At 42.7% G+C, this 26,332-nt stretch overlaps 1 protein-coding gene across 4 annotated transcripts in view; it reads left to right on the top strand.

Annotated features, from left to right (window-relative positions):
- The window catches only part of RFTN1 (raftlin, lipid raft linker 1), a 130,882-nt gene that overhangs the window by 36,592 nt on the left and 67,958 nt on the right, over window positions 1-26,332 (top strand). For all 4 annotated transcript variants that reach the window (XM_030550906.1, XM_030550905.1, XM_030550903.1 and 1 more), the window contains exons 3-4: window positions 6,475-6,661; window positions 22,299-22,407. In XM_030550906.1, coding sequence (XP_030406766.1) covers window positions 6,475-6,661; window positions 22,299-22,407 — 296 coding nt within the window. The remainder of the gene's footprint in view (window positions 1-6,474; window positions 6,662-22,298; window positions 22,408-26,332) is intronic.

Genomic DNA, 26,332 nt, shown 5'->3' with positions numbered 1-26,332 from the left:
GATTCTCTCAGTTGGTGGCTAGACCAGTCCGTCGTGTGTGCGGGGCTCCCATTCCACCCACCCCAGCCCTCGGTGTCCCTAACAACGGATGCCTCAGATCTCGGCTGGGGGGCCCACCTGGGAACCCTGAGGACACAGGGCCTGTGGTCCCCACAGGAGGTGGAGCTACATATCAACATGCGGGAGTTGAGAGCGGTCCGCCTTGCTTGTCAAACATTCTGTCACCAGCTTTGGGGTCGTTGCGTCGCGGTATTTACTGACAACACGACGACCATGTACTATATCAACAAGCAGGGTGACACCAGATCCTCTCCCCTATGTCACGAGGCGATGCGACTCTGGGACTTTTGTATAGCCCACTCCATTCACCTCACAGCTTCCTTCCTCCCCGGAGTATGGAACACGCTGGCGGACTGCCTGAGCAGATCCTTCCTCGCGCACGAGTGGTCCCTCCGCCCGGACGTCGCCCTCTCGATTTTCCAGAGGTGGGGTTGTCCCCGCGTGGACCTCTTCGCGTCCGGGGGGAACAGGAAATGCCAGGCGTTCTGTTCCTTTCAGGGCCGGGAACCCGGGTCCATAGCGGACGCCTTCCTTATTCTGTGGACGACCCACTTGTTCTACGCATTCCCCCCGTTCCCGCTGGTCCACAAGGTCCTTCTGAAGGTGCGCAGGGACAGGGCCCGCGTGATCATGGTAGCCCCGGCGTGGCCCAGGCAACATTGGTACCTCATGTTGCTGGACCTGGCCATAGCTGACCCAGTTCCCCTGCCCCTTCACCCGGACCTGATCACCCAGGACCACGGAACTCTCTGTCACCCGGACCTCCAGTCGCTGAACCTAGCAGCGTGGCTCCTGCGTGGCTGACCAGTTCCGAGTTGCGCTGCTCCACCCCGGTACGTGAGGTACTCTTGGGCAGCAGGAAGCCTTCCACTAGAGCGACATACTCGGCCAAGTGGAAGAGTTTCTCCTGTTGGTGCGTGGAGAAGGGTCTCCTCCCGATGGAAGTTTCAGTGGCCAATATTTTGGACTATATTTGGTCCCTTAAGCAACAAGGCCTGGCGATATCGTCCCTGCGGGTCCACTTGGCAGCTATCTCCACCTTTCACCTGGGTGGGGATGGCCGCTCCGTTTTCTCTCACCCGACGGTGACTAGATTCCTTAAGGGGCTGGAACGTCTATACCCTAACGTCCGACCCCCTGTCCCTACCTGGGATCTTAACCTGGTGTTGTCTCGGCTCATGGGGCCCCCCTTTGAGCCATTAGCTACTTGCTCCCTGCTCTATCTTTCTTGGAAGACTGCCTTTTTAGTAGCTATTACCTCAGCTAGACGGGTGTTGGAACTCCGGGCTCTCACGATAGATCCCCCGTATACAGTCTTCCATAAAGATAAGGTGCAGCTGAGACCTCACCCTGCCTTTCTCCCCAAGGTGGTCTCAGCCTTTCACGTCAACCAGGAGATCTTCCTCCCAGTTTTTTTCCCGAAACCTCATTCTTCACGCAGAGAGCAACAACTCCACTCGCTTGATGTCCGTCGGGCTCTCGCGTTTTATGTGGAGAGGACCAAACCGTTCCGCAAATCCCCCCAGCTTTTCGTGGCAGTAGCGGACCGCATTAAGGGGCTTCCCATTTCCTCGCAGAGGTTATCCTCGTGGGTAACGTCCTGTATCAGGACCTGCTATGACTTGGCTCACGTTCCTACGGGCCGTGTGACTGCGCACTCTACCAGGGCGCAGGCATCGTCACTGGCTTTCCTTGTCCGTGTGCCCATCCAGGAAATCTGTCGGGCAGCGACCTGGTCATCGGTCCACACCTTTGCTTCCCACTACGCCCTGGTCCAGCAGTCCAGAGAGGACGCGGCCTTCGGATCTGCAGTGCTCCATGCCGCTACTTCTCACTCCGACCCCACCGCCTAGGTATGGCTTGGGATTCACCTAACTGGAATGGATGTGAGCAATCACTCGAAGAAGAAAAGATGGTTACTCACCTTTGTAACTGTTGTTCTTCGAGATGTGTTGCTCACATCCATTCCACACCCGCCCTCCTTCCCCACTGTCGGAGTAGCCAGCAAGAAGGAACTGAGGAGCGGGTGGGCCGGCAGGGGTATATATCAGGTGCCATGGCGGCGCCACTCTAGGGGGCGACCTGGCGGCCCACTGGAGTTGCTAGGGTAAAAAGTTTCCGACGAACGTGCACGCGCGGTGCGCACACCTAACTGGAATGGATGTGAGCAACACATCTCGAAGATCAACAGTTACAAAGGTGAGTAACCGTCTTTTCTATGATTATTTTCAGATTTTAAGATATTTGCATAATATGAAAGTTTAATATATTTATATGATTGTCATCTTAATCATGGGTGAGGACAACTGATGTATTATTTCACAGAATGTCCTTGTAATTCTTATTTGTGAAAGGTGTAGACTGCAGCTTCCCAGAGTTATCCAAGTCTAATTGTTTGATACAGGTGAAACAGCCCACTACGTTTGTAATATTCTTCTCTCTTAATATCTGATGAAGGATGCATCTGCTTATCTCAATATAGACTCTAGCACAATTGCTAGAAATCATCTAAGGCTTAATTCCAGGGGTTATGGAGTCCTTAATGGAACAGCAGTATTTATAAATGTTGGCCCAGAGCCCCCAAAAGACTTGTGTCTAACTGTCACATTAAGCTCCTAAATCCAACATTTAGGCACCAGATATCATCAAAATCCCACTCACCTGCTGCCTAATTCTATTTGTGCCTAAAGTCCTTTGGCACCTCAGTTTTCACCATTAAAGTTCCCTAGGCTAGCAGTTCTCAAACTGTTGATCAGGACCCCAAAGTGGGTCACAACCCCTTTTTAATGGGGTCACCAGGGTTAGCTTAGACTTCCTGGGGCTGAAGCAGAAGCCCGAAACCCACCACCTGGGGCCAAAGCTGAAGCCCAACAGCTTCAGTCGTGGGCATTGGGGCTCAGATTACAGGCCCCCTGCCTTAGGCTGAAGCCCTGGGGCTTTGGCTTTCCCCCCCTCCCGCCCAAGGTGGTGGAGCATGGGTTCCCCCCACGCCGCCTCCAACCCGAGGTGATGAGATTCGGGCAGGCTCAGGCTTTGGTCCCCCCTGCTGGGGTCATGTAGTAATTTTTGTTGTCAGAAGGAGGTCATGGTGCAGTGAAGTTTGAGAACCCCTGCTCTGGGCAAAGCCTAAGTCCTTTTTGTGGATTTAGCTTATTGTTTTTTGGAACAGATTATCTTGTGGTTCAGGGACAAGACCCAGGATAGCCCTAAGTGAGTGAACACTGGGGAACTTTAGATATCACCAGTGTCATTTTCTACGCAGACAGGAAGACAGTGCTACCAAAGTAAATACTCTCCATATCTTTCCATGGCTTCTGGGAGGGTTGCTTTGGATAAGGCTGACAAATAAAAAGTAAAGAAGTCCAAATTATCCCCTTTGGTACAACAAGCAGAGGGGTCAGAGATACTGTGGGCTATCTCCTGTGGGATACTGGGGGAGTTGCAGTTTTATGGCATTATCTGCCCACCATAAGAACTTGTTAGAAGCCTCTGCAGGGGCTAGGCTTTGCAGGGTTTTGGGGAAGAGAGATACGGAACTAGATGCTAGTTGCTCTCTGTGCCTCCATTCCTTGTTACCCTTTCAGAGTTCTGTTTCAAATTCCAAGAGGAAGTTAATTAGGATGACAAGATGCCATGATTTTATAGGGACAGTCCCGATATTCAGGGATTTTTCTTATATAGATGCCTATTACCACCACCCCCGTCTTGATTTTTCACACTTGCTCTCTGGTCACCCTAAAGTTAATGCTTTCGGAAGCAGAGTTGATTTCTGTGGATTCTCCTGCCCAGATGTTAGTTTGCAGCCAGGAAGGGTTCGCCAAATGGTATCCTTGTTCAAGAGAGAGCTGTGCTGTCAGAAGACGAAGCCACTAGAACAGCTCCAAGGAGTCTCCTAGCTGTAGCTGCCTCTTCATCTATGATTCTCAGCTTTTGCCCCCTTGTGGACCTCAGGATCTGTGAGGCTGGGAAGTTGCACCTCCACCTTGCACTGCCCCTCAGATGGGCCCGAGCACCTGAGGGGACAATCACCTTTACATTTTTCACAATTCATCCTCTAGAATTCTGTGTCCATTTTGCCTCTCTGTGTTTCTCTGCAGGAGAGAGACAATCTGAGATCTCTCCTATTAGCAATATAGAATTTATGGGCTAATCCCGGAGTTGTACACCCCAGGAAATGCATGGCCCTTATGGATGTCAGTTGTTTCATGGGGGAATATTCTTTTCCTTCTCTAGGATCTGTAAGATACTGTTTAATCTGTTGATAATGAGTATTGCTGGAAATACTTGCAGCTTCAATTATCAGCCAAGCAGTAACCTAATTTGCCTGGGAATCAGTTCCAAACACACCCCACACTTCTGTTTCTACTTTCAACTATAGCTGAATTGAAAAACACAGCATCTGTCATTTACAAGCTTCTCACATTCTTGTCTAAACCTAGACCGAATAAACAGAGCAATCACTGAGGTCGGGATGTGAAGTGTAACAATAAACTTGGGAATGTGGAGCAAAATTTGCAAAAATGTTAGTAGAGCTACAGTCACTTTAAAACCAAGATTGATACAATGGAAAAATCTGTTAAGAATGAATTGGACCTTTGGCAGGATACACAGGTTTGCCGTGTATAATTACTGTAAATACTGGAATTGTGGAAAGGTTTGCTCTGCCACTGACCTGCTGTGTGTCCTTGGGTAAGACACTTCACGTCTAAGCTTCAGTTTCCCTGTCTTTAAAATATGGATAGATCATACTTTGTAAAATGCTTTGAGATCTACAGGTGAAAAATGCTATCTGTTATTAATATTATTACTTCTCCTGTACTCTGGGGCTCACAGTGAATAGTCATTAGAAGAAGTGGAAGGGAGAGCCCTCCAGAGGAGGTAGGCGTTTTGAACAACACATAAGTAGAGTTTAGACACTTGGGCTTTTCCCTCCACTTTACTCCCTAGCAGGACCAATACAATTAACAGTGTGTTTGATTATTTATATTTATTATACATTATTTATTAGATAGCTCTTTTTATGAACCCCAAGTGATTAGTGTGTTGTTATAGATCTTAGAGAGCTGAATTATCTGTCACCATATACATTTCTTAGGTTTCTCTCTTTATTTACAAATTAAACAACTGTGTCATATCGCCTTCAATCAAAAGCTTTATTATCCATGTCTGGAACACGTTCTTATGTGTTAAGAAAAAGTGTACATGGCATAGCTACCCTATTATTTAAATTATTCCTCACTATTATTGGTTTAGAATATTTATTAGTTTTTGATAACTTCTTTCATTATTCATAAAGGATACCCACACTATCTGATGAGAAATGCAATACAATAAATCTTTATTTTGCGCAACTAGCATCTTTCAACAAATTCTATTCCAGAGCGATTTACAGCAAGGGTCCAGTCCTGTGGGGAGCTGAGCACTTCCTGCAAATGGCTGAGTGCTCTCAACTCCCGTTGATTTCAGTTGGTGTGGAAGGCACTTGGCACCTCACCTCACAAAACTAGACTCTTAGATTATAGTTAGTTAAAAAAATAAATGATAGCCAAGGGAGAGAGGAATTAAGCAGCAGACCCAGGGAGGAAAGATGTGTTTGCAAATAACACTTGAAAAAGTATGGAGAGTGGCGGAGGCAGATGCAGGAAGGTTGTTGTAAATGATCTACAGATTCTCTTCTCAACTATGCAGGGCTACTGGGATAAGATAGGATCTGCCAGACTGGATCAGACCCAACGTCCATCTAGTACAGGATCCTGTTGGATAGTAGCCAGCACCAGGTGCTTCAGATAAAGGGGTAGAATGTGCAGTAGGTAGAGTGGAGGTGGGAAGATTATCCCTTTTATTATAACTGGATATTCTTTTTATTCTTCTGAATATCTGTTTTTTTAAATCTTGCTAGGATCTTGGTCTCAGTGGCATCATGTTGCAATGAGTTCTGCAGTCTGTGCATTGTGTGGGGAAAAGAGTGCTTCCTTCTATTATTTTTGAATTTGTCATCTTTTACATTCATTAATGAATTTCCCCTTGTTCTTGTGTTAGATTTTGACCTTTGGTGCTGATCATTATATTGGGATAGAATGATATCTCCTGAAACTTGGAATGGTGTCTGCTGCTACATGCTTACTAAGTGTTCCCTCTCCACACTATCCATCAAAAATCCAACACACTTTGTATTTTAATGTGATTCTGACCCTTTACATCTAATTGGACCAGTCATTTATGCAGTAATTAAACCTTTAGCAAGACAATCTATTAAGAATTCTGGAATCAAGTAAACCTCAGTTAGCTACAGGTATATCAGCTGGAATGGTGCACATCAGTGTGAAGCATGCTTACCTCCAGAGAGGCTGGAATACAAAAAAAATAGTTTAATTTAGGATTATTGATCCATTTATTTTTTGTTTTTGTTTCCAGCTGAGCTACCAAGATCCTCTGCAATCAAGCTCTCTTCCTGGCGTGATCTTCCATCTCAGCTGCAAGAACTGTATCAGCAGGGTTTCATCTTGGCTGCTGTCCACCCTTTTGTGCAGCCAACTGATGAAAAAGAGAGGACTCCCCAGGAACAAATCTTCAGGGCTGTGCTGATCAAGAAAACAGAAAGGTAAAGCACTTCCAGTGAGCTGGGATAAAAATAGACAATGAGATTTCCTGCTGAGTTTTGACCTAGATCAGGAAATTATAGCAATGTCATTGCTAATGTTTGCTGTGCAAGGCTTGGATATTTATTTATAGGCTTGAATAGGCTTAACATGTTCTTCGTGTTTATAATCCATCTGCATTTTGTCAGCTAAGACAGAAAATAACAAGTTGAAATCTGCTTTATATTTTGGAATCTGTTATCATGAAAAAGCAAACAAACCCTGTGCCTAATAATTTGCTAAGACAGTCCATTTTTTGTTCTTTATTCTAATAATTTAGTGGATTAAATACAGCCAGAAAAATATTTACTTTGAAGAGGCATAAAGCCAGTGGATAACACAATTAATCTGAAAATTGTAAAGTAACGTGCATTTTTGTACTTTAGCTACAAACTTTACTCCTAAAACTATAAAAGTGCTTTTAATTTTCCAACCCAGTACAAGTCATTTTAAACCAACAGAACATGAGTCTGTTTGCTTTGTTCTGTGTTTTAAATTGTATTAAATATCTTTGTGTAATACATTCAGTGGCTGGGGATGAACACAATTCCTTCTGTTTTAATCTCCCAATTTAATAAAAATCAATAGATTTTTCTGCTTAATCATTCCAAAAAGAGAGAGAGAAATTGAGAATAAACATTCATAATAGTATTAAAATTTTTAGTAAAGAGTTTTAAAAAATACATTTAGACTCCTAAACTTTAAGGCCAGGAGGGACCATCATGATCATCTAGTCTGTCGTCCTGCATATTGCAGGCCACAGAACCTCACTAACCCACTGCTGTAGTAGGCCCATAACCTCTGCCTGAGTTACTGAAGTCCTCTCATTTTGTATTTAAAGACTTCAAAGAGAATCCATTTAATGCTGGATTGATAGCCAGGGGGACCAGAGTCTACTATTTGCAGTGCAATCTTCCCATATCACAAATGCTCCTCAGCACTGCTCCGACACAGTCTAGATTAAAGAACTGATGCTGAAGCTTGCAAGGATCATCCCCTGCCTAAAAACACTAAGTCTGCTATGGACAATGCTGAGCAATAGGTGGCTATGTGTCCATCTGGGCGACAAAGTCATCTTGCCCTGGTTCCTCCACAATGAATTGTGGTTCCTCCACAATGGATTGCTCAGCACTTGCAGCGACGCTCTTCAATGCCTACACGAGTGACATACCACCAGGGAAGTCACTCAGATTTGTATATGCAGATGACTTTACTCTGGCGACACAAGCAACCACCTTCAATAACATCGTTGACCTTGAATGGGGACCTAAACACCATGGAGGAGTATCTCTGGAAATGGAGGCTCAGGCCAAACCCCCAGAGAGCAACAGTCACTGCATTGCATCTTGATAATAGGAATGCTAAGCGCATTGTGAAAGTGACCTTCTGCAGCAACACTGTGCAACATGACCTCTCTCCAACTTATATGGGAGTGAAGCTGGAGTGCACGCTAGCCTTCCATAACTAGCTGAAGAAGGTAGCCACTGAGACGAAGACAAGGGTCAGCCTGGTCGAGAAACTGGCAAGCACAAGCTGAGGAGCATCAGTGCTGTGGACATCAGTGGCGGCCCTGTGTATTCTGTAGCTGAGTATTGTGCACTGGTATGAACAGAAGTAGCCACAGTCGATTTGTTGATGTCCAACTAAACACTGCAATGCGATGCATCACTGGAACCTCAAGTTGACCCCAACACCCTGGCTGGCTGTGCTGTTGCACATTGCAGTGAATGGATGGGAAAGCAATGCCCTAACCCTGTGGGAAGTCCAGCAAATCAAGAAAAACTAATGTCTCCTCAACCACTAGGACCTCAGTGATGTCTCTCACCACCGCTTGAAGTCATGCAAGCCCTTTTGGACCTATGCGCTTAACTTCCAGCAATGTGACTTCAACCCTGATGGAGCTTGGAAAGCCGAATGGAGTTCACAAGAAGTCACAAACACCTTGTGAAAGACCCGATGCAGGAGATCTCTGGCTTTGATCTTCCATGAAGCTTATAGGCAGCCCCAAACAGCATCCACATAAACCATGGCAGATGCGGACATTGATGCACAAATGGAAAATTAAAAACCCTCCAATGTGTGACTGTGAGCACCCCGAACAGACTGTGGAACATATAACAACATAATGGCTTCTTCAAAAATACAAAGGAAGCATCGCAGCGTTACACTCCTCTACTCCTGATTCAATTATCTGACTTAACCATCTACATGTAAAATTATAGTTGTTGTTCTACATCTACATCAGCCATAAGAAGAAGCCCTACTATGCTGGAACAATTTCTAGGAATTAGAGGGTATTTCATTCTCCTTTGCCTATTCTTGTCCTTATCTTTTTCTGCTGAGGATTTAGACAGCTAACTGTGGTTTGGATACTTGTTCAATAGAAATTGGAGTAAGACCACAGTCTCACTTCACACAGCCTACCAAATGATCATCAGACAATAGAGACTTGACATCCCTACCAACTACAGATAGGGCCAAATTTGAGACAGTGGCCTAAGGGAGAAAGGCTCCATTTTTCACTACCAATTACATATAGGCATTAAGTATCCCAGGTAGATTGACTTTTTAAAAGAATTGTCATTTTATACTGACTTGCTTTGGGGCTTGTCTACACTACCATCTGGATCGACGGGCAGTGATTGCTCCAGCGGGGGTCGATTTATCGTGTGATTGATCAACCACCGATCACTCTAGCGTCGACTCTGATACTCCACCTCAACAAGAAGCACAAGGGGAATCGATGGGAGAGCGTCTCCCGTTGGCACACCGCAGTGAACACACTGCAGTAAGTAGATCTAAGTGTATCGACTTCAGCTACAAATAGATCGATCCCTCCTCTTCCTCCCCCCCTCATAGTTTAGACCAGCCCTTCATTTTATAAATAAGGAACTTCATGCTATTTTGCAACCTACCAGTGTTCTTGGCAAAGGGGGGGGTCACAGTTTTGTGACTGAGACATAGGATTGAGAATAAGGAGATGTGGGGTCTGTTCCTGACTCTTTCAGAGATGTCCTCAATAATATTGGGCAAGTCACTTACCAGAGCTGTGCCTCAGTTTCTTCAGTTGCAAAATGGGTAGTAGTTCCCATGTGAGTAGCTCCCTTGAAGTTACTGGGACTACTTGCTTAAATTAAACACAAGCTTATGTGTTTTGTTGGGCTAAAAAGCTCAACGCCTTTGAGGATTTACCTGTAAAAGTGGGCTAGCGCGCATGTGCATGATATTATCTTAAACTCAATGCGCTTGATTTGTCAGTGCCTTGCACCTTGTGTAGTAATTTACACCTATGTGAAACTGAACCAAATCTGAATTCTCTGCTCACTTGTACTGGGGACAGTGTTTTACACCCACTTTGCACATCTATGAATGAGTATACAAGATATAAGATATATTTGTTTGCATTCCCTTAACTCCCATCACTCAGTTTGGTTCACTGAGTCTGAATGGGTCTAAGATGATGTAATTTATGTGTTTAGGCAATGAAAAAGAGTATAGCAGGAAAAAAAACCCTAACAGAAGGGTAAATTACACCAGTTTAGACTCCCTTCGAATCGTTTAGATGCGCCTCTGACTTTGGCCAAATGTGTGATGGTAGCTACTGCCACGGAACAAGGGGGAAATGCAAATTCTGAAGATCTCAAAGCAGAATGAAGAGAGATGGGCAGCTGACTGATCTCAGACAGCTGTGGCAAGGGACTGGGTAGAAGGCTATTTTGCGCAGTCTGTTCTACAGTCTAAATGGAATAACTGTGATTTTACATCACAGAAAAAAGGATTTCAAAGCTGTTTCAGAAAAATCATCCTTAGTAGAAGACAGTTTATAAAATAAAATAGAGGACGTGATTAATTTGTGATCAAGTAAAAAGATCAGTTAAGTATCTTTTAAGTTTGGCAAAGATCTGACATCTGACGCCTCTGTTAAATTAAACAATTGGATGGAAGTAGATGATTATGGTATTTTCTAAACACAGTATATCTAATGAGGGCTTATGTTTAGTGTTAGAAGATTGTAGGCAGTCCAGCTCTAAGCGTAAACTCATTGGCGAAGTCACCTACCCTTTGAACCAGAAATGGCCTCTTTCTGTTTTCTGTAATATCACCAAGAATGCACACAAGAGCTGTATTATGTCCAAAAAAAATCTTTTAGGTTTCATGAGCACTCAACCTCACTATTCACTGCCATTCTGTATTGTGCATCTGAAAGATTGTAGGGCTTACTTATTTTTCTGATGCTTCTTATTAACACCAATTGTTTTGTTGCTATTATTTAAACTTTCAGTTCTCTTACAGTGATCATTATCTGTCCTGTTTTTCTCCCACTTCCTTCCTTGCTTTCTGAATATAGCATAAATCAAAGAGTTTTGTTAGTTTCTTTTCTTTATGCAGCACTATCAGTCAGGTATTTGTGTGTACCTAGACATCTAGTTGTACATTTTAATTAGTCTATATACTTCCATCAGCATTACTCCATTTTATTTCAGACTGATATTTTAACATGGTTGCTATTGACATACATTTCTAGAATTTTGTTTTTCATGGGATCACCTCTCCTTCTAGCCGTGTGCTAGCCGATGGTATGCCTAGTGGCCAGAGCAGGAGATGGATGTCAAGGCATCTTCCTGATGCTTCCAGCAACTCACTGTAGTCTTCCTGTGCTTTAGCTTCCCCAGCTATAAAATGGGAATAATAATCCTTACCCCATCCTGTAAAGTACTGTGAGATCCATTGATAAAAGTGCAATATAAGTGCAGTGTATTACTGCTGCTGCTGCGGCATTGTCTTTGTATTTTAATGTGCTCAGTGGGGACTTGCAATGTCATTGTATGGCTTTTTTTAACATTGCCAGGACATTTCCATTAACTTACATAGGTATTTTTATTGACCCCGTTTGCTGACCTTATACAGTACCTGTGACAGAGCACAGGGCAACAGCAGCTGATCTAGCACTGTGGTCACTGTAGCTCCAATTAAACACTGCAGAACAAACTCTGTTAAGAAGAGCTGTACCTAGTTGGAGGATGAAGGAGACCTGGAAGGCTAATTAAGCCATTAGGCAAAGGATACAGAAAGGCACAGGAAGTAAGTAGGGAAAGGAATGGAGAGAGATAAGAGGGTGGTGGGAATCAACATTGTAAATAAACTGCACTGGGTGATTTACCAGCATGAAGATCTCTGAGCAGTTTGTGGACTTGAACAGAGGCAGGAGCGAGTGGGCCCTGCCACACATGGAGGCTTGTCTGGAATCTTAGCCAGTGCAAGGGTTTGGTGACCTATCTGATGGAGGAGGCCCTGCAATGGCTTGCAAAACAGCACGAATAAATGCAGAAGACTCTGCAAAGTTATGAACAATCCTATCACATGGAAAGGCAGGCTTTGTTTGCTTGGCAGGCAGAGCAGCAGAAAAGCCTGAAAGATTTCATAAGGGAATAAGCCAACATGCAGCAACAGCTCCTACAGAATGTGGTGAGTCCCATGGTGGTGGATAGTGCCTGGACACAGTGCCTGGGACTATGTAAGATGGGCCCTGAGAGATGATCCTGATGCATTCCTGTGCACCATTGAGAGGGTAGCTATGGGTGCAGGTTGGTATAAGGCAACCTGGGCCCTGATTCTGGCTCCCTATCTGTCAGGAGAAGCCCAAGCAGTATATATGGCTCTGAGTGAAGAGCAGGCCAGGAATTACGAGATGGTGAGGGCAGCCATCCTGGATCGGTTGGGTCTGTCGATTGAGAAGTACTGCCAAAAGTGCAGATCAGCAAGTTGAACTGGAGGTTTATGGCCCTGGCCGGTCACCCAAAGGTTTATGGATTGGGCCACCTGGTGGCTGAGACCAGAGTGGAAATAATGAATACTCTGGTATTAGAACAGTTCCTTCAGGGCCTCCCTAAGAAAGTACAAGTGTGGGTCAGTTGGCATCAACTAGATATGGTGGATGCGGCCGTGAAATTGACAGAGGAATACAGAGATAGACTTTTCCAAGAAAAAGGGACAACCCAGAAAAGATCTAGAGCGTGGGAGGAAGACTGAAGAACCCAAAGCAAGAAGAGGCATAGAGAGGATGAAGGAAGAACCCCAAGGAGCTCTGGCTGGGGCTCGACCCACTACATGCTATCAGTGCAGGGACACATAAAAAGGGACTGCCATATACAGGGACTGCAGTTTTGCCGAGTTTTGTGGCTGGGTCAGAACTGGAAAGAAGAAACAAGGACAGAAACTGTCCACCATTTCGATAGTGGCGGGGAGGATATGGACTTGTGGATATGGCCTCAGGTTGCTCTCTTGTCTGGAAGGAGCTGGTGAAGTCTCACTGGATGGTTCCAGGAGCAGCTGTGGACATGGAATGTGTCCGTGGGGATAAGAGACACTGCCCTGTGGCCCAAGTGCTCCAGAGGGCCAGGGGAGGTTTAGTTGGAAACAGGTTGCGGTAGTGGAGGGACTATCCTATCCGGTTGTGTGGGGCACTGACTGGTTGGAGCTCCATCCCAATTCGGAAAAAAGGTAGTATAAAGAATCCCAGGTTTGGGAAAGGGAAACCAGAAGGGAGAGAAAAGAATGAGCCCATAGGAGAAACAATAGAAACCCATAAACAACAAAGCCGAAGTCAGGAGGAAAGGAGACCCCCCCAGGAAATTGAAGGTGGGGGGATAGGAATTCAGGAAGGCGGTACAGGGGAAACAGACAGCACAAACTCCTTAGTAGAGGTTGAGAGACATGTGGTGCCCCCTGCAACACAGCCCCAAGGAGAAGAAACCCAGGCACTGTTTGGAGGTTTGGGAGAATCTGAAACTCTGAGGGATCAGGGGATAAAAGGAGTAATCTTGATTCTCTGCCAGATACAAAGGGGGATAATGGGGGAGTAATTCCCCAGGGTGCCCTGGTGTGAAGACTTGTGGGCTGAGATGGAGCTATGGTGGGTCTGCTCCCCTGACAAAGTGTGATTTCTGTGGGTGGAGAATGTGCAGACCCCACAAAGTGACCCAGGTGATCACCCAGGGACAGAGAGAGACTCCCACAGGGTGAAACCTCTAGTAAGGGTGGGAGGACATGGAAAGAAGACTTACTGTCAGGTAACGGGGGAGGTGTGTGAGAGAGCTCTGGGCAACAGCAGCTGAGCCAGTGCTCTGGTCACTGCAGATCCAGTTAAACACTGGAAGGAAGGAAGTTGGGAGGGGGGGAAGCAGACAGAGAGAGGGAGAGATTACTCTTCCCAGCTTGCCTCAGGAGCTGAAGGCTCCCTAAGACTGAGAGAGTAAGGCTGTATGGTGTACAATGGTGGTGGGTATCAAGACTGTAAATAAACTGTACCAGGTGGACTTGAACAGAGGCAGGAGCGAATGGTTCCCCTGCCGCAATACCCATTTCAAGTGAATATGGAAACAGGGCTGCTTCTGCTTCTGGATGTATGTGAGAAAGAGCTATTCATAGCAGACAGTGCGAACCATGTGCATCTTAAGGAAAGTTTTTCCCCTTAAAATGTTAACTTTGTTACAAAGAATATTAGAAAGACAACAGCTATTTTTCAATCAACGTCAAAATTTACAATACATTATGGAGATTATTAATTATGATGGTGCATAAACAAATATAAGCATGTTAATTCTTTAGAAACAATATGGGTGATGGCAGGATGTCATGATTATGAAGGACTTGATTCAGCTCTCATTAAAGTTAGTGGGAAAACCCTGTTTTGACTTTAATTTTTATCTTACTACTACTATATCCTTGTTAATATAGTAGCCTGAGTGTTCACACATTAATGAACTAGTGAGAGTTGGATTCGGACTCAAATGGAAAAGGACAAAATTAGCAGGGTAAAAAACTCTTATTTTAAGCTTCTCAAAGGGTATTGCAAAAAACTGTATGTTTATTTTTTTAACCGCTTTAATTAAAAGTAGTTGGCAGTGATCTAAGTAATGCTTTTTTCATATCTTGTTATAATAATGACTTTGACAGAGATGAATTCTGAGAATTCGGATCTTCAGAGGAGAGATTTATCAGTTAAACAAGCTGTGCAAGGAGCAATGTGTGAATCCAGGCTCTTCAAGACGGGATTTCTTTTATGTATGGGACGGGGAGGCAAACATAAGGTTTAGCCTAGAGTCTACTGATTCACACTTGAGAAAAGTTGATTCACACTGATTTACACTTGAAGAAAGTATGTGATAGTAGTAGAGCTTATTACAGTATGTTTCTCTTGGCAAATGGAACATAGAGAATCAGTTCATTTCCAGTAAATAGAAGGCTCTGGCTAACCAGAATAAAAGTAATCAGTTAGATCTGTGAATGGTGCAGACAGAACAAAAGCTTAAATGAGGAGATTATTAGTGGTCCATTTGTGGGAACCAACTATTCCTCTTTGGTATTTTATTTTCTGACTCTTTCTTTAATATTTCATCTCAGATCTTTTGTTTAGGTATTTGGTACATTATTAGATCTGAGAATCTACTCCTTTTGTGGCAAACCTACGCCTAACAGAAGTCCCAACATTGGCCTTTGAATGAGTTGTCTGCATCAGCTCCATAGTGCTGGATTGCATTAGCTCAGGCCTGCACAACATACAGCCACCCTGCAGAGGCTCACTGTGTGGCCCGCGGGGGGATTCTAAATCCTGCGAACATGGCGCTCTGCGGGCAGCCTGGAGCCCTTTGAATCCCAGCCACGGCTGAGATTTAAAGGACTCAGGGCTGCCCACAGCGTTGGGGAGCCCCGAGCCCTTTAAATCTCAGCCGCGGCTGGGAATCAAAGGGCTCTGGGCTGCCCGCAGCCATGGGGAGCCCTGAGTCCTTTAAATCTCAGCTGTGGCCGGGAATCAAAGGGCTCTGGGCTGCCCGCAGAGATTCCCAGCCACGGCTCCAGCGGATGGGCTGGGGCTGGGATTTAAAGGGCTCGGGCTTCCCTCAGCGGCAGGAGCTCTGGGTCCTTTAAATCCCTGCCCCAGCCCTGCCAAGCTTCAGGTTCCCCCAGCCGCTGGAGCCCCGGGCCATTTAATTTGCCCCTGAGGGCTCCCAGCCACCTCCTCAGCTGGGAGCCCCTGGTTGATTTAAAATCAGATCTCACCTCCCCACCCCCAACCTTCCTTTTTGGCCCACAGCTGTTTTGGTGGGGCGGTGCTGGGGAAGGAGGGTTTGTTTCTGTAGGGCTGGGCGGTGCTGGGGCAGGGTGTTTCTGCGGGGCCGGGAGATCCTGGGGGGCGTGTTTCTGCGGGGCTGGGGGGTTTCGGCTCTCAGCTGTTTTCTTTGGAGTAATGTGGCCCTCGCCACTTTACGAGTTGTGCAGGCCTGCATTAGCTTTTCCTTCCTGTTTTGCTCTCTCAGCTGCCTTTGCTGTGACACTCCTGTCTAGTGTGCTGTAGTTTCAAAATTGAATGTTAATTAAGATGTTTGCATTTCTCATCCTGACTAATATGTGCTAAAAAGAAAGCCACATTCTCTTCCGTTAGGAGATCTCTATACTAAGTTCATGGATAATTTGCTTAGAATAGTGCTTGTGTGTTCATGCGTACAGTAATAAATTGAGTTAGCTAAAAATAAATTGGATCCTGGCAAGGTCTTTTTTGCCATATTGCTGACAATCTTTGAGATTTATCTTATGCAGGTTTCAGCTGTAATCATTAAAATAATAATTAAGGAAAGAATTTCAGTGCAAATTTAGAATCAGTGGTCTTATTATTTGGGGGTAAATTTTCAAAGGAGAGCGCTGGGTTTATCTCAGAAACTTTACACTTGTTCTCCTTTTCTGTTAAAATAATGAAATCTGCTCTACAGTGACACTCTTGATGAGCTCATGCTGCTTCGTTCTTCTTATTTCCCCACAATTCAAAACACAAATATTCACAATTTGGACAATGCCAATTTTACTTACCTGCCAAGGAATCTGACAGAGAGTTCAAGGTGACTCATCAAAATAGCATAGCTTTAAATAAAAAAAGAATTATATCTATTGTATAACTTGCTATTTATTTTTAAAAAAATAATAAAATAGCACCAGATGAATCCAACTAACAGTGTTTTACGTGGTGTAATCAAGGCCCTGTATACACAGTGGCAGGCTGGACCTAAAGTCTGTGGCAAAGTCCATGGAATCTGTAGCAGACTTGAAATTTTGCTGTATCTTCATTTAAAAATGGAGGATTTCCATCCAACACATTACTGGCGTGAAATCCCCAGTGGTGACAAAGTGGAGAGGCCATGGGTTATGTACTCAAAAACCCAGAATGCTGCTTACTGTTTTTGTTGCAAACTCTTCCAGTCTAATGTTCCAGCCACATTGGATTCTACGGGAACAAAGGACTGGAAAAATCTGGCTAGAAATCTGACATGCCATGAGAAGGTAGCAAATCACCAGAGAGCATTCCATAGGTGGAAAGAGCTTGAGATGAGACTAAGGTTAAAGGCCACCATAGATGATCAGCATCAAGAGAAGATTGCATCAGAGTCTCTTTACTAGCAAAATGTTCTGAAAAGGCTCATTACCATTGTGAGAACAGTGTTGACACATGATGACATATTGATGCGAGTGATTTAGGTGATGAACTGAAAGCCCTTTTTAAGATACATTTCAGCAGGATCAACTCCAAAGGCTGTCTTGGAATATATGTGCACAAATAAGATGACCACCCTCTTTCCAAATGCTTCTGTTCCTCTGCACATACTTCTAATACTTCCTGTAACAGTTGCCAGTGGAGAACACAGCTTCTCCAAGCTGAAGTTAATAAAAACACATCTACGCTCCACAATGACACAGGAGAGGCTGGTCGGCCTTGCAACCATCTCAACAGAACATGAGTTGGCCCAGACTGTGGACCTTCAGGAAGCAGTTCAAATCTTTGCAACCAAGAAGGCACGGAAAGCACCACTTGGATTATTCAAACAGATAAAAATGCCAGTGTTTACTATGCATACAAGAAAAGTTACATTTGCTGTTCAGGCGTTTGAAAGTTAAGTGTTAGTTAAAATTTTTGAACAAGGCATTTTAAGTTGTTAGTTCTCCTTCATTGGGGTAGGTAGCAGAGCAGTACCATGAGAGGAGTAGAACAGGAAGAAGGCAGAATTGAGACCTTTCAAAATTTTGGCCAAAAAGAGGGTGTGTGGGGGCATCATTTGAGCTCCCTGCCTCAGGTGCCAAAATGTCGTGGGCTGGCCCTGGCTTGAGCAGAATCCTCAGAGCTATCCACACATTAGGAGAAGTGTCCTTCATCTCTGCATAATGAATGAATTGGAGAACCTGGAGTGGAAAGTACTTCCTGTGTTGCAAAATGTGCCCTTACCAAGGCCCGTAACCCTTACGAATGGAAAAAGTCCTTTTGAAAGCAATGAGACTAATGCTGTGGCTAAACAGCAAAGTAGAAGAAGCAGTTAGAGGCAAAAAGGCATCCTTTAAAAATTGAAAGTTAAATCCTAATGAGAAAAATAGAAAGGAGCAATAAAATCTGGTAAATGAAGTGTAAAAATATAATTAGAAAGGCCAAAAAAGAATTTGAAGAACAGCTAGCCAAAGACTCAAAAAGTAATAGCAAAATATTTTTAAAGTATATCAGAAGCAAGAAGCCTGCTAAACTGCCAGTGGGGCCACTAGACAATCAAGATGCTGAAGGAGCACTCAAGGATGATAAGGCCACTGCAGAGAAACTAAATGAATTTTTTGCATCAGTCTCCACGGCTGAGGATGTGAGGGAAGTTCCCAAACCTGAACCATTCTTTTTAGGTGACAAATCTGAGAAACTTGCAAATTGAGGTGTTATTAGAGGAGGTCTTGGAACAAATTGATAAACTATACAGTAGGGTTGTCAATTAATCACAGTTAACTCACGCGATTAACTCCAAAAAATTAATTGCGATTAGAAAAAAATCACGATTAATCACAATTTTAATCACACTGTTAAACAATAGAATACCAATTGAAATTTATTAAATATTGTGGATGCTTTCTGCATTTTCATATATATTGTATTCTGTGTTGCAATTGAAATCAAAGTGGGTATTATTTTTTATTACAAATATTTGCACTGTAAAAATGATAAACAAAAAAGAAGTTTTTTTTCCGATTGACCTCATACAAGTACTGTAGTGCAATCTCTTTATCGTGAAAGTGCAATTTACAAATGTAGATTTTTTTTGTTACATAACTGCACTCAAAAATAAAATAATGTAAAACTTCAGAGCCTGCAAGTCCACTCAGTCCTACTTTTTGTTCAGCCAATCGCTAAGACAAACTAGTTTGTTTACATTTACAGGAGATAATTCTGCCATCTTCTTATTTACAATGTCACCAGCAAGTGAGAACAGGCATTTGCATGGGACTTTTGTAGCCAGATATGCTAAACATTCGTATCCCCCTTCATGCTTTGGTCATCATTCCAGAGGACATGCTTCCATGCTGATGATGCTCATTAAAATAATGCGTTAATTAAATTTGTGACTTAATTCCTTAGTAGAGAATTGTATGTACCTGGTACTATTTTACCTGCATTCTGCCATATATTTCATGTTATAATAGTCTCAGATGATGACCCAGCACATGTTGTTCATTTTAAGAACACTTTCATCACAGATTTGACAAAATGCAAAGAAGGTACCAATGTGAGATTTCTAAAGATAGCTATAGCGTTCAACCCATGGTTTAAGGATCTGAAGTGCCGTCCAAAATCTGAGAGGGACAAGGTGTGGAGCATGCTTTCAAAAGTCTTAAAAGAGCAACATTCTGATGCAAAAACTGCAGAACCAGAACCACTGAAAAAGAAAATCAGCCTTCTGCTAGTGGTATCTGACTCAGATAATGAAAATGAACATGCATCCGTCCGCAATGCTTTGGATTGTTATTGAGTAGAACCCATCATCAGAATGGACGCATGTCTCCTGGAATGGTGGTTGAAGCATGATGGGGCATATGACTCTTTAGCGCATATGGCACGTAAATATCTTGCAATGCCAGCTACAACTCTGCCATGAGAAGGCCTGGTCTCACTTTCAGATGACATTGTAAATAAGAAGCAGGCAGCATTATCGCCTGCAAATGTAAACAAACATGTTTGTCTGAGTGATTGGCTGAACAAGAAGTAGGACTGAGTGGACTTGCGGTCTCTAAAATTTTAAATTGTTTTATTTTTGAATGCAGTTTTTTTGTACATAATTCTACATCTGTAAGTTCAACTTTCATGATAAAGAGATTGCACTACAGTGTTTGTAGGTGAATTGAAAAATGCTGCTACTTTTGTTTTTTTTTACAGTGTAAATACTTGTAATCAAAAGTAAATATAAAGTGAACACTGTGCATTTGGTATTCTGTGTTGTAATTGAACTCAATATATTTGAAAATGTAAAAAACACCCCAAAATATTTAAATAAATGGTATTCTATTATTAAAAGTGCGATTAATTATGATTAATATTTAATTGTTTGACAGCCCTGCTAAACAGTAATAAGTCATCAGGACCAGATGATATTCACTCAAGAGTTCTGAAGGAACTCAAATGTGAAATTGCAGAACTAGTAACTGTCATCTATAACCTATCATTTAAATCAGGTTCTGTACCAAATGACTGCAGGATAGCTAATGTGATGTCAATTTTTATAAAGGGCTCCAGAAGTGATCTCAACAATTACAAGCCGGTAAGCCTGACTTCAGTACCAGGCAAACTGGTTGAAACTATAGTAAAGAATAAAATTGTCAGACACATAGATGAACATAATTTCTTGGGGAAGAGTCAACATGGTTTTTGTAAAGGGAAATCATGCCTCACCAATGTACTAGAATTTTTTGAGGGGATCAGGAAGCATGTGGACAAGGGGGATCCAGTGGATATAGTGTACTTAGAATTTCAGAAAGTCTTTGACAAGGTACCTCGCCAAAGGCTCTTAAGCAAAGTAAACTGTCATGGGATAAGAGGGAAGATCCTCTCATAGATTGGTAACTGTTAAAAGATAGGAAATTAAAGGTAGGAATAAATGGTGAGTGTTCAGAATGGAGAGAGGTAAATAGCGGTGTCCCCCAGGGGTCTGTACTGGGACCAGTCCTATTCAACATATTCATAAGTGATCTGGAAAAAGGGGTAAACAGTGAGGTGGCAAAATTTGCAGATGATCCAAAACTACTCAAGATAGTTAAGTTCCAAACAGACTGCGAAGAGCTACCAAGCCATCTCACAAAACTGGGTAACAAAATGCAACAAAATGGCAGATGAAATTCAGTGTTGATAAATGAGAAGTAATGCGCATTGGAAAACATAATCCCAACTATACATCTAAAATGATGGGGAATAAATTAGCTCTTACTACTCAAGAAAGAGATCTTGGAGTCACATCCACTCAATGTGCAGCAGCAGTAAAAAAAAATGAACAGAATGTTGGGAATCATTAAGAAAGAACAGATAATAAGACAGAAAATATCCTACAGCCTCTATATAAATCCATGGTACGCCCACATCTTGAATACTGCATGCAGATGTGGTTGCCCCATCTCAAAAAATATATATTGGACTTGGAAAAGGTTCAAAAAAGGGCAACAAAAATGATTGGGGTATGAAATGGCTTCCACATGAGGTGAGATTGATAAGACTGGGACTCTTCAGCCTGGAAAAGAGATGACTAAGGGGGGAATATGATAGAGGTCTATAAAATCATGACTAGTGTGGAAAAAGTAAATATGGAAGTGTTATTTACCCTTTCTCATAACAGGAGAACTAGGGGGTCAACAAATGAAATTAATAGGCAGCAGGTTCTAAATAAACAAAAGGAAGTATTTTTTCACACAATGCACAATCAACTTGTGGAACTCCTTGTCAGAGGATGTTGTGAAGGCCAAGACTATAACAGGGTTAAAAAAAAGAACTAGATAAATTCATGGAGGATAGGTCCATCAATGGCTGTTAGCCACGATGGGCAGGGATGGTGTCCCTAACCTCTGTTTGTCAGAAACTGGGAATGGGCGATAGGGATTGGATCACTTGATGATTACCTGTTCTGTTCATTTCCTATGGGGCATCTGGCATTGGCCACTGTCGGAACACAGGGTACTGGGCTAGATGGACCTTTTGTCCTACCCAGTATGGCTGTTCTTATGTGGGAGTAAGAGTTGCAAAGCTGGGGTCTCTGTGTCTGTGTTTAACCATCTACAAAAGTGAGATATTAGTGACTACTTCAGAATGGTATTATGAGATTTATTTGATGATTGTAAGGTGCTTTAAAATCTATGGATGAAAAGTTTTATGTATTATTTATTTATTATGTTGTGTGGGCTGGAAAATATTTCTTGCCTCCTCCACAGTCCAAGAGGCACATGCATATTTCTGCCTCCCCAATATCATTCTGAAGACCCTAGCTGGGGCATGATACCTTGGGCAGATGAAGAGATTAGGCAGCCATTTAGGCATAACCCAGCCATCATTTGGGTATCGCTTCCCTCAGGTAATACAAAGGTCTCTGAAGCTATGGGTTCACCTGAGCTATGAAGCTGTGTTGGGTTCTGTGTAACATGTGCTGGGACCCAAGATTTGACTGAATGCTAGTTCTGCATGGAACCAAACTTTATTAAGAACAAGTATGTAAGGATTTTGGGGGATCTAATTTTAAAAGTTCTACTTGTGTTTTTCTGTCTCCTCAGATCTCTGGAAAGTGATGTTCACAGTGAAGGATACACACTGGAGCTAGAATGCTGCTCCTCCTTGGACCAACTCTCGGACAAAAAAAAGATACCAGATTTTATTGAGAAAGTAAGTGTAAGGAAAGCAACTTGAAAAGGCCACAACAGGCCTAATAACTTCTGCTAGTTGTGTCCATCAGGGCAAATAGCCACTGCAAGTTCATCTTTCCTCCTCCTCCTCCCTGTCTTCTGTATATTTCAAATATTAACAAGGCGTCAGTAAAGTTTGCTACTCTTTTATTATTCCAATATCTGGATAGCTTCTTCTCGTTATAGTGACTGGTGAATCAAGTCATTGACCATTCTGTTATGAGAAAATGACTTACTGTACCACAGGGTGATTGATCTCAAGTAGATGTTAATTAACTTGTTTTACCACTGTAAAATCTATCCATGCACTGTAATTGACTGTTTTGCACAGTCTCAGCTAAAATAATATATTTTCATCTTGGTGCCAATTGTTCGGAATTATTTGAGTTTAACACTTGGATAATACAGTAGAGGCTCATTATTTCCCAGAGTTGTCCTTGCGTAGAATTATTTTAAGCCAGATGTGTTCAAACTTTTTCAGTCAAGCTCCCCCCTTACCAGTAATGGAATCTATCTGCGCCCTTCCCCCTTTTCTGCACAGCCAAGGCTTCCTCAGCAGCAGAGCTTGGGCTGAAGGCAGAGCTGGGGCTGGGGAAGGAGCTGTGGCTAGAATCAGAGCTGGTCTGTGGGTGGAGAGGGAATGAGGACAGAGCCAGGCTGGAGGCAGTGAGGAGCTGAGGCTGGGGTTGGAACTGGTCTGGTGGCAGAGTGGGAATGAGGGTGGAGCTGGGCCTGGAGGCGGAGCAGGACTGGGGGCTGAATGGGGTTGTGGAGTATTTTTTAAGCTATATTTCAGCATCAGGTAAAGTTAGATAGATCAATCAAACCTTTTGCCACCCAGAAAAGTACTGGTTTCCACAAACTCCGATTCATGCTGAGGAATTTAAAGAGAATACTCTTAATTGTGATTTGTTGCCTTTTTCCTACTGCTTGTGGTATCATATAATTTAATTAATTTGTAAATTGATCAGATTAAATCCAGTTTAGTGAACACCATTTCATTATTCATGGTTCAAATTATACATCCTCTGTTACTGGGTCTTGAAATAAATTACTAAAAAGCAATGACAAAATATTTACATTTTAATTGTGGTGAGTAGTTAGGAAAGCTAAATATTAGCCCCATACTCCTCTGAAGTCCAAATCTAACGGGAGTGATTTCTGGGAGTGTGCCTAACATTATGAAAGAGTAAACCCAAGAAAGGGTGACGGTTCATCTTGTAATATAGTTATGGTTATAAATTTTAGATGCGGGCTCAAACCAAAATCTAAACACACTTTATTTTGGGAAAGTTTGGATCTGAATCTGAATGTTGTTGACTGCATGTATTGAAATTTTTCAGAAATAACTTCTGTTATTTTAGTCACACTTACGTAAACCTGAAATAATGCAGTGGTGAATCGGTCTCAATATGTTTAAATTCGTCCTTCAGTTCTATGAGCTGTGCTACATAGAAGCCTGATATGCTGTGACCTGCTACCACTAGTAATAATATGTCAATGCACACAGTTCCAGTAAAGGAGTGTGGCTAATATGAAAGCAAAATGATGGTCAAGAGCCATACACCTGTGCATGCACAAATACACCATAAATAAAAAAGTTTTCATTTTCTAGAATGTTTGGTTTTTTTCCCATGCTATCTTCAGAGATCTTTCTGTTTCTTGAATTCACTTGATTATTGGATTATACAAATACCTTTTGGAAAGATAATCACTGACATTTTGATATATAAAAGTGTATATTTATTGTAGTATATATCATTCATTTTTGGAGATTATTTGATATAGTAAAATTTGAAGTTCTTTGAAAACATTACTATCAGGTGCATGTTGTCTCACCATCTGTATCTGATTAAAAACAATGTGAAAATCTCTACACTTTCATGTATAACTAGTCCAGGAGTGGGGGAGAAAAATTACTTGATTGAGAGTAGGAATTAATTGTCATATTAACTAATTGAACAACAAAAATGTCCATTGCTTTTCAGGATGAAAAAAATAGATTTTTAAAACCAAATCAATAAAAAAAACCCCAAAAACAATAAGTTCTCATTCAAAGAAATTGGGATAAAAAATGTAACCAATTGGTGGGGTTTGTGACTGGTCGCCTCTAGTGTGTCACCTGGAACTGGGGTACAGCTGAGCCCTCTCTTTTACCAATCTGAGTTCCCTCTCACACTGTGACATTGTGACAAGCTGCAAAGCCCTCCAAGCTTGTGCTCACACCAACATCCACTGGCAAGTGCCGTACCCAACTGTGTTCATGAGTGCTCTGGCCAGCCACTGCATGAACCAACAATAGAAAATCTACAGCCAAAATACCCCCAGCTCCCCAGCCTAGGACCCTGGAGCTGTACCATCCTACCCTGGTTAAAATTTGACCAGTATGAATTTATTACCCAGTCTCTCCCTCCTTTGATGTGAAGAGGACGATGCACAAGCCCTTGTTAACTGAGCTGAGATTTTTCCCTAAACGCTTCACTCAAAAACAAACAGGTTTATTAACTACAGAAAGATTTTAATTGATTATAAATAATAGCAAACAGATCAAAGTAGATTACCATAAGAAATAAAACAAAACCACAATATAAGCCTAATGTACTAGTTAGGATTTAAATCACTTAGGCCTGGGCTACACTAGCGGGGGGAGGTTGAACTAAGATACTTCGTATTTAACTTCCACTTACCTGGCTGTCCTCACAGCAGCGAGTCGACTGCTGTGGCTCCCCCGTTGACTTCGCTAGCTCCTCCTGCTGAGTGCGGGCGTCAATTAGCGGATCTATTTATCACGTCCAGATGAGATGTGATAAATCGATACCCAGTACATCAAACACTACCCGCTGATCTGGCGGGTAGTATAGACTTATCCTTAGATAGTATAAGCAGATTAGCTTTTGCATACAAAGGCAGGCTTCCTTCCTTCCTGCCAGGGACCAGCACTCTCCCCTGGTTCAATCTTTTTTCCTCCAGACTTCCAGGTGTTGTGTTGTGGGGAGAGTGAGGTCCAGTCATGATGTCACTTCCCCCTTTATATCTTATTTCAACTTGCTGGAAAGCTCTTTTTCTGTGACCTAGGTCAAACAGTTCCCACTGTGTAGTGCTATCTCTGAGAGGTTTCTATTGTACACGGTTCCTGGGGTAATCCTTGTGCTTGTGCATATGTCCTCAATAAGCCATCAACATTGTTTGGCCTTTTTATTGTTGTACCTGAAAGGCTGCTTGTGGGTGTTCTCAACCTCACATGTTTCAGTAGCACATACATAGCCAAACTTCATAACTTAAAATACAATGATAGCACATACAAACAAATGAGATGTTAATGTCTAGCAGATCAAGACTTTTAGGATGATACCTCACAAGGCATACGTTGTATAAAACATTGCAAAATTATATGATGATGAATATGGGGATGCCTGGGTGGCACAGGGTTGTTGGTTGTTTTAAAAAGAGAACACTACCAGTAATCTCCCCAAACCATGAAACACAATACAAACTATTTAATTTGTGATTATTGAATATTCAGATCCTCAGTCATGTGGATTCCTACTACCTTTTCAGTGACTTTTCTTGGAATGGAGATTTTTTTCCAGTAACTTAATTTCTCTATGAGTTTGATTATGCAGTCCTGAACGAAGGTGATTAACCTTGACTTTGAGCAAAGGAACATCTTTGATAGTGTCTGTCTTCAGTTAACTCTCAGCTTCACTCCAGACACTAGCCATCACATTGCACACAACTGGACTATTTGTTCCTGGAAAATGCAGGGGAAATTCTGCTTGGTATAGCCATAGATCTTGAACAAACATTGACAGTTTTAAAAAGAAAAAAAACAAAAAAAAGTTTTGATCGATTAAAGAACAACAGGATATTTCACTTGAAAGACACTGAGACGTGATGTGAGCATA

This window comes from Gopherus evgoodei, chromosome 2 (genome assembly GCF_007399415.2).
Source record: "Gopherus evgoodei ecotype Sinaloan lineage chromosome 2, rGopEvg1_v1.p, whole genome shotgun sequence".
Taxonomy (NCBI): domain Eukaryota; kingdom Metazoa; phylum Chordata; order Testudines; family Testudinidae; genus Gopherus; species Gopherus evgoodei.
Note: the sequence above shows the minus strand (reverse complement) of the source record. Positions and strands in the feature narration are given on the sequence as shown.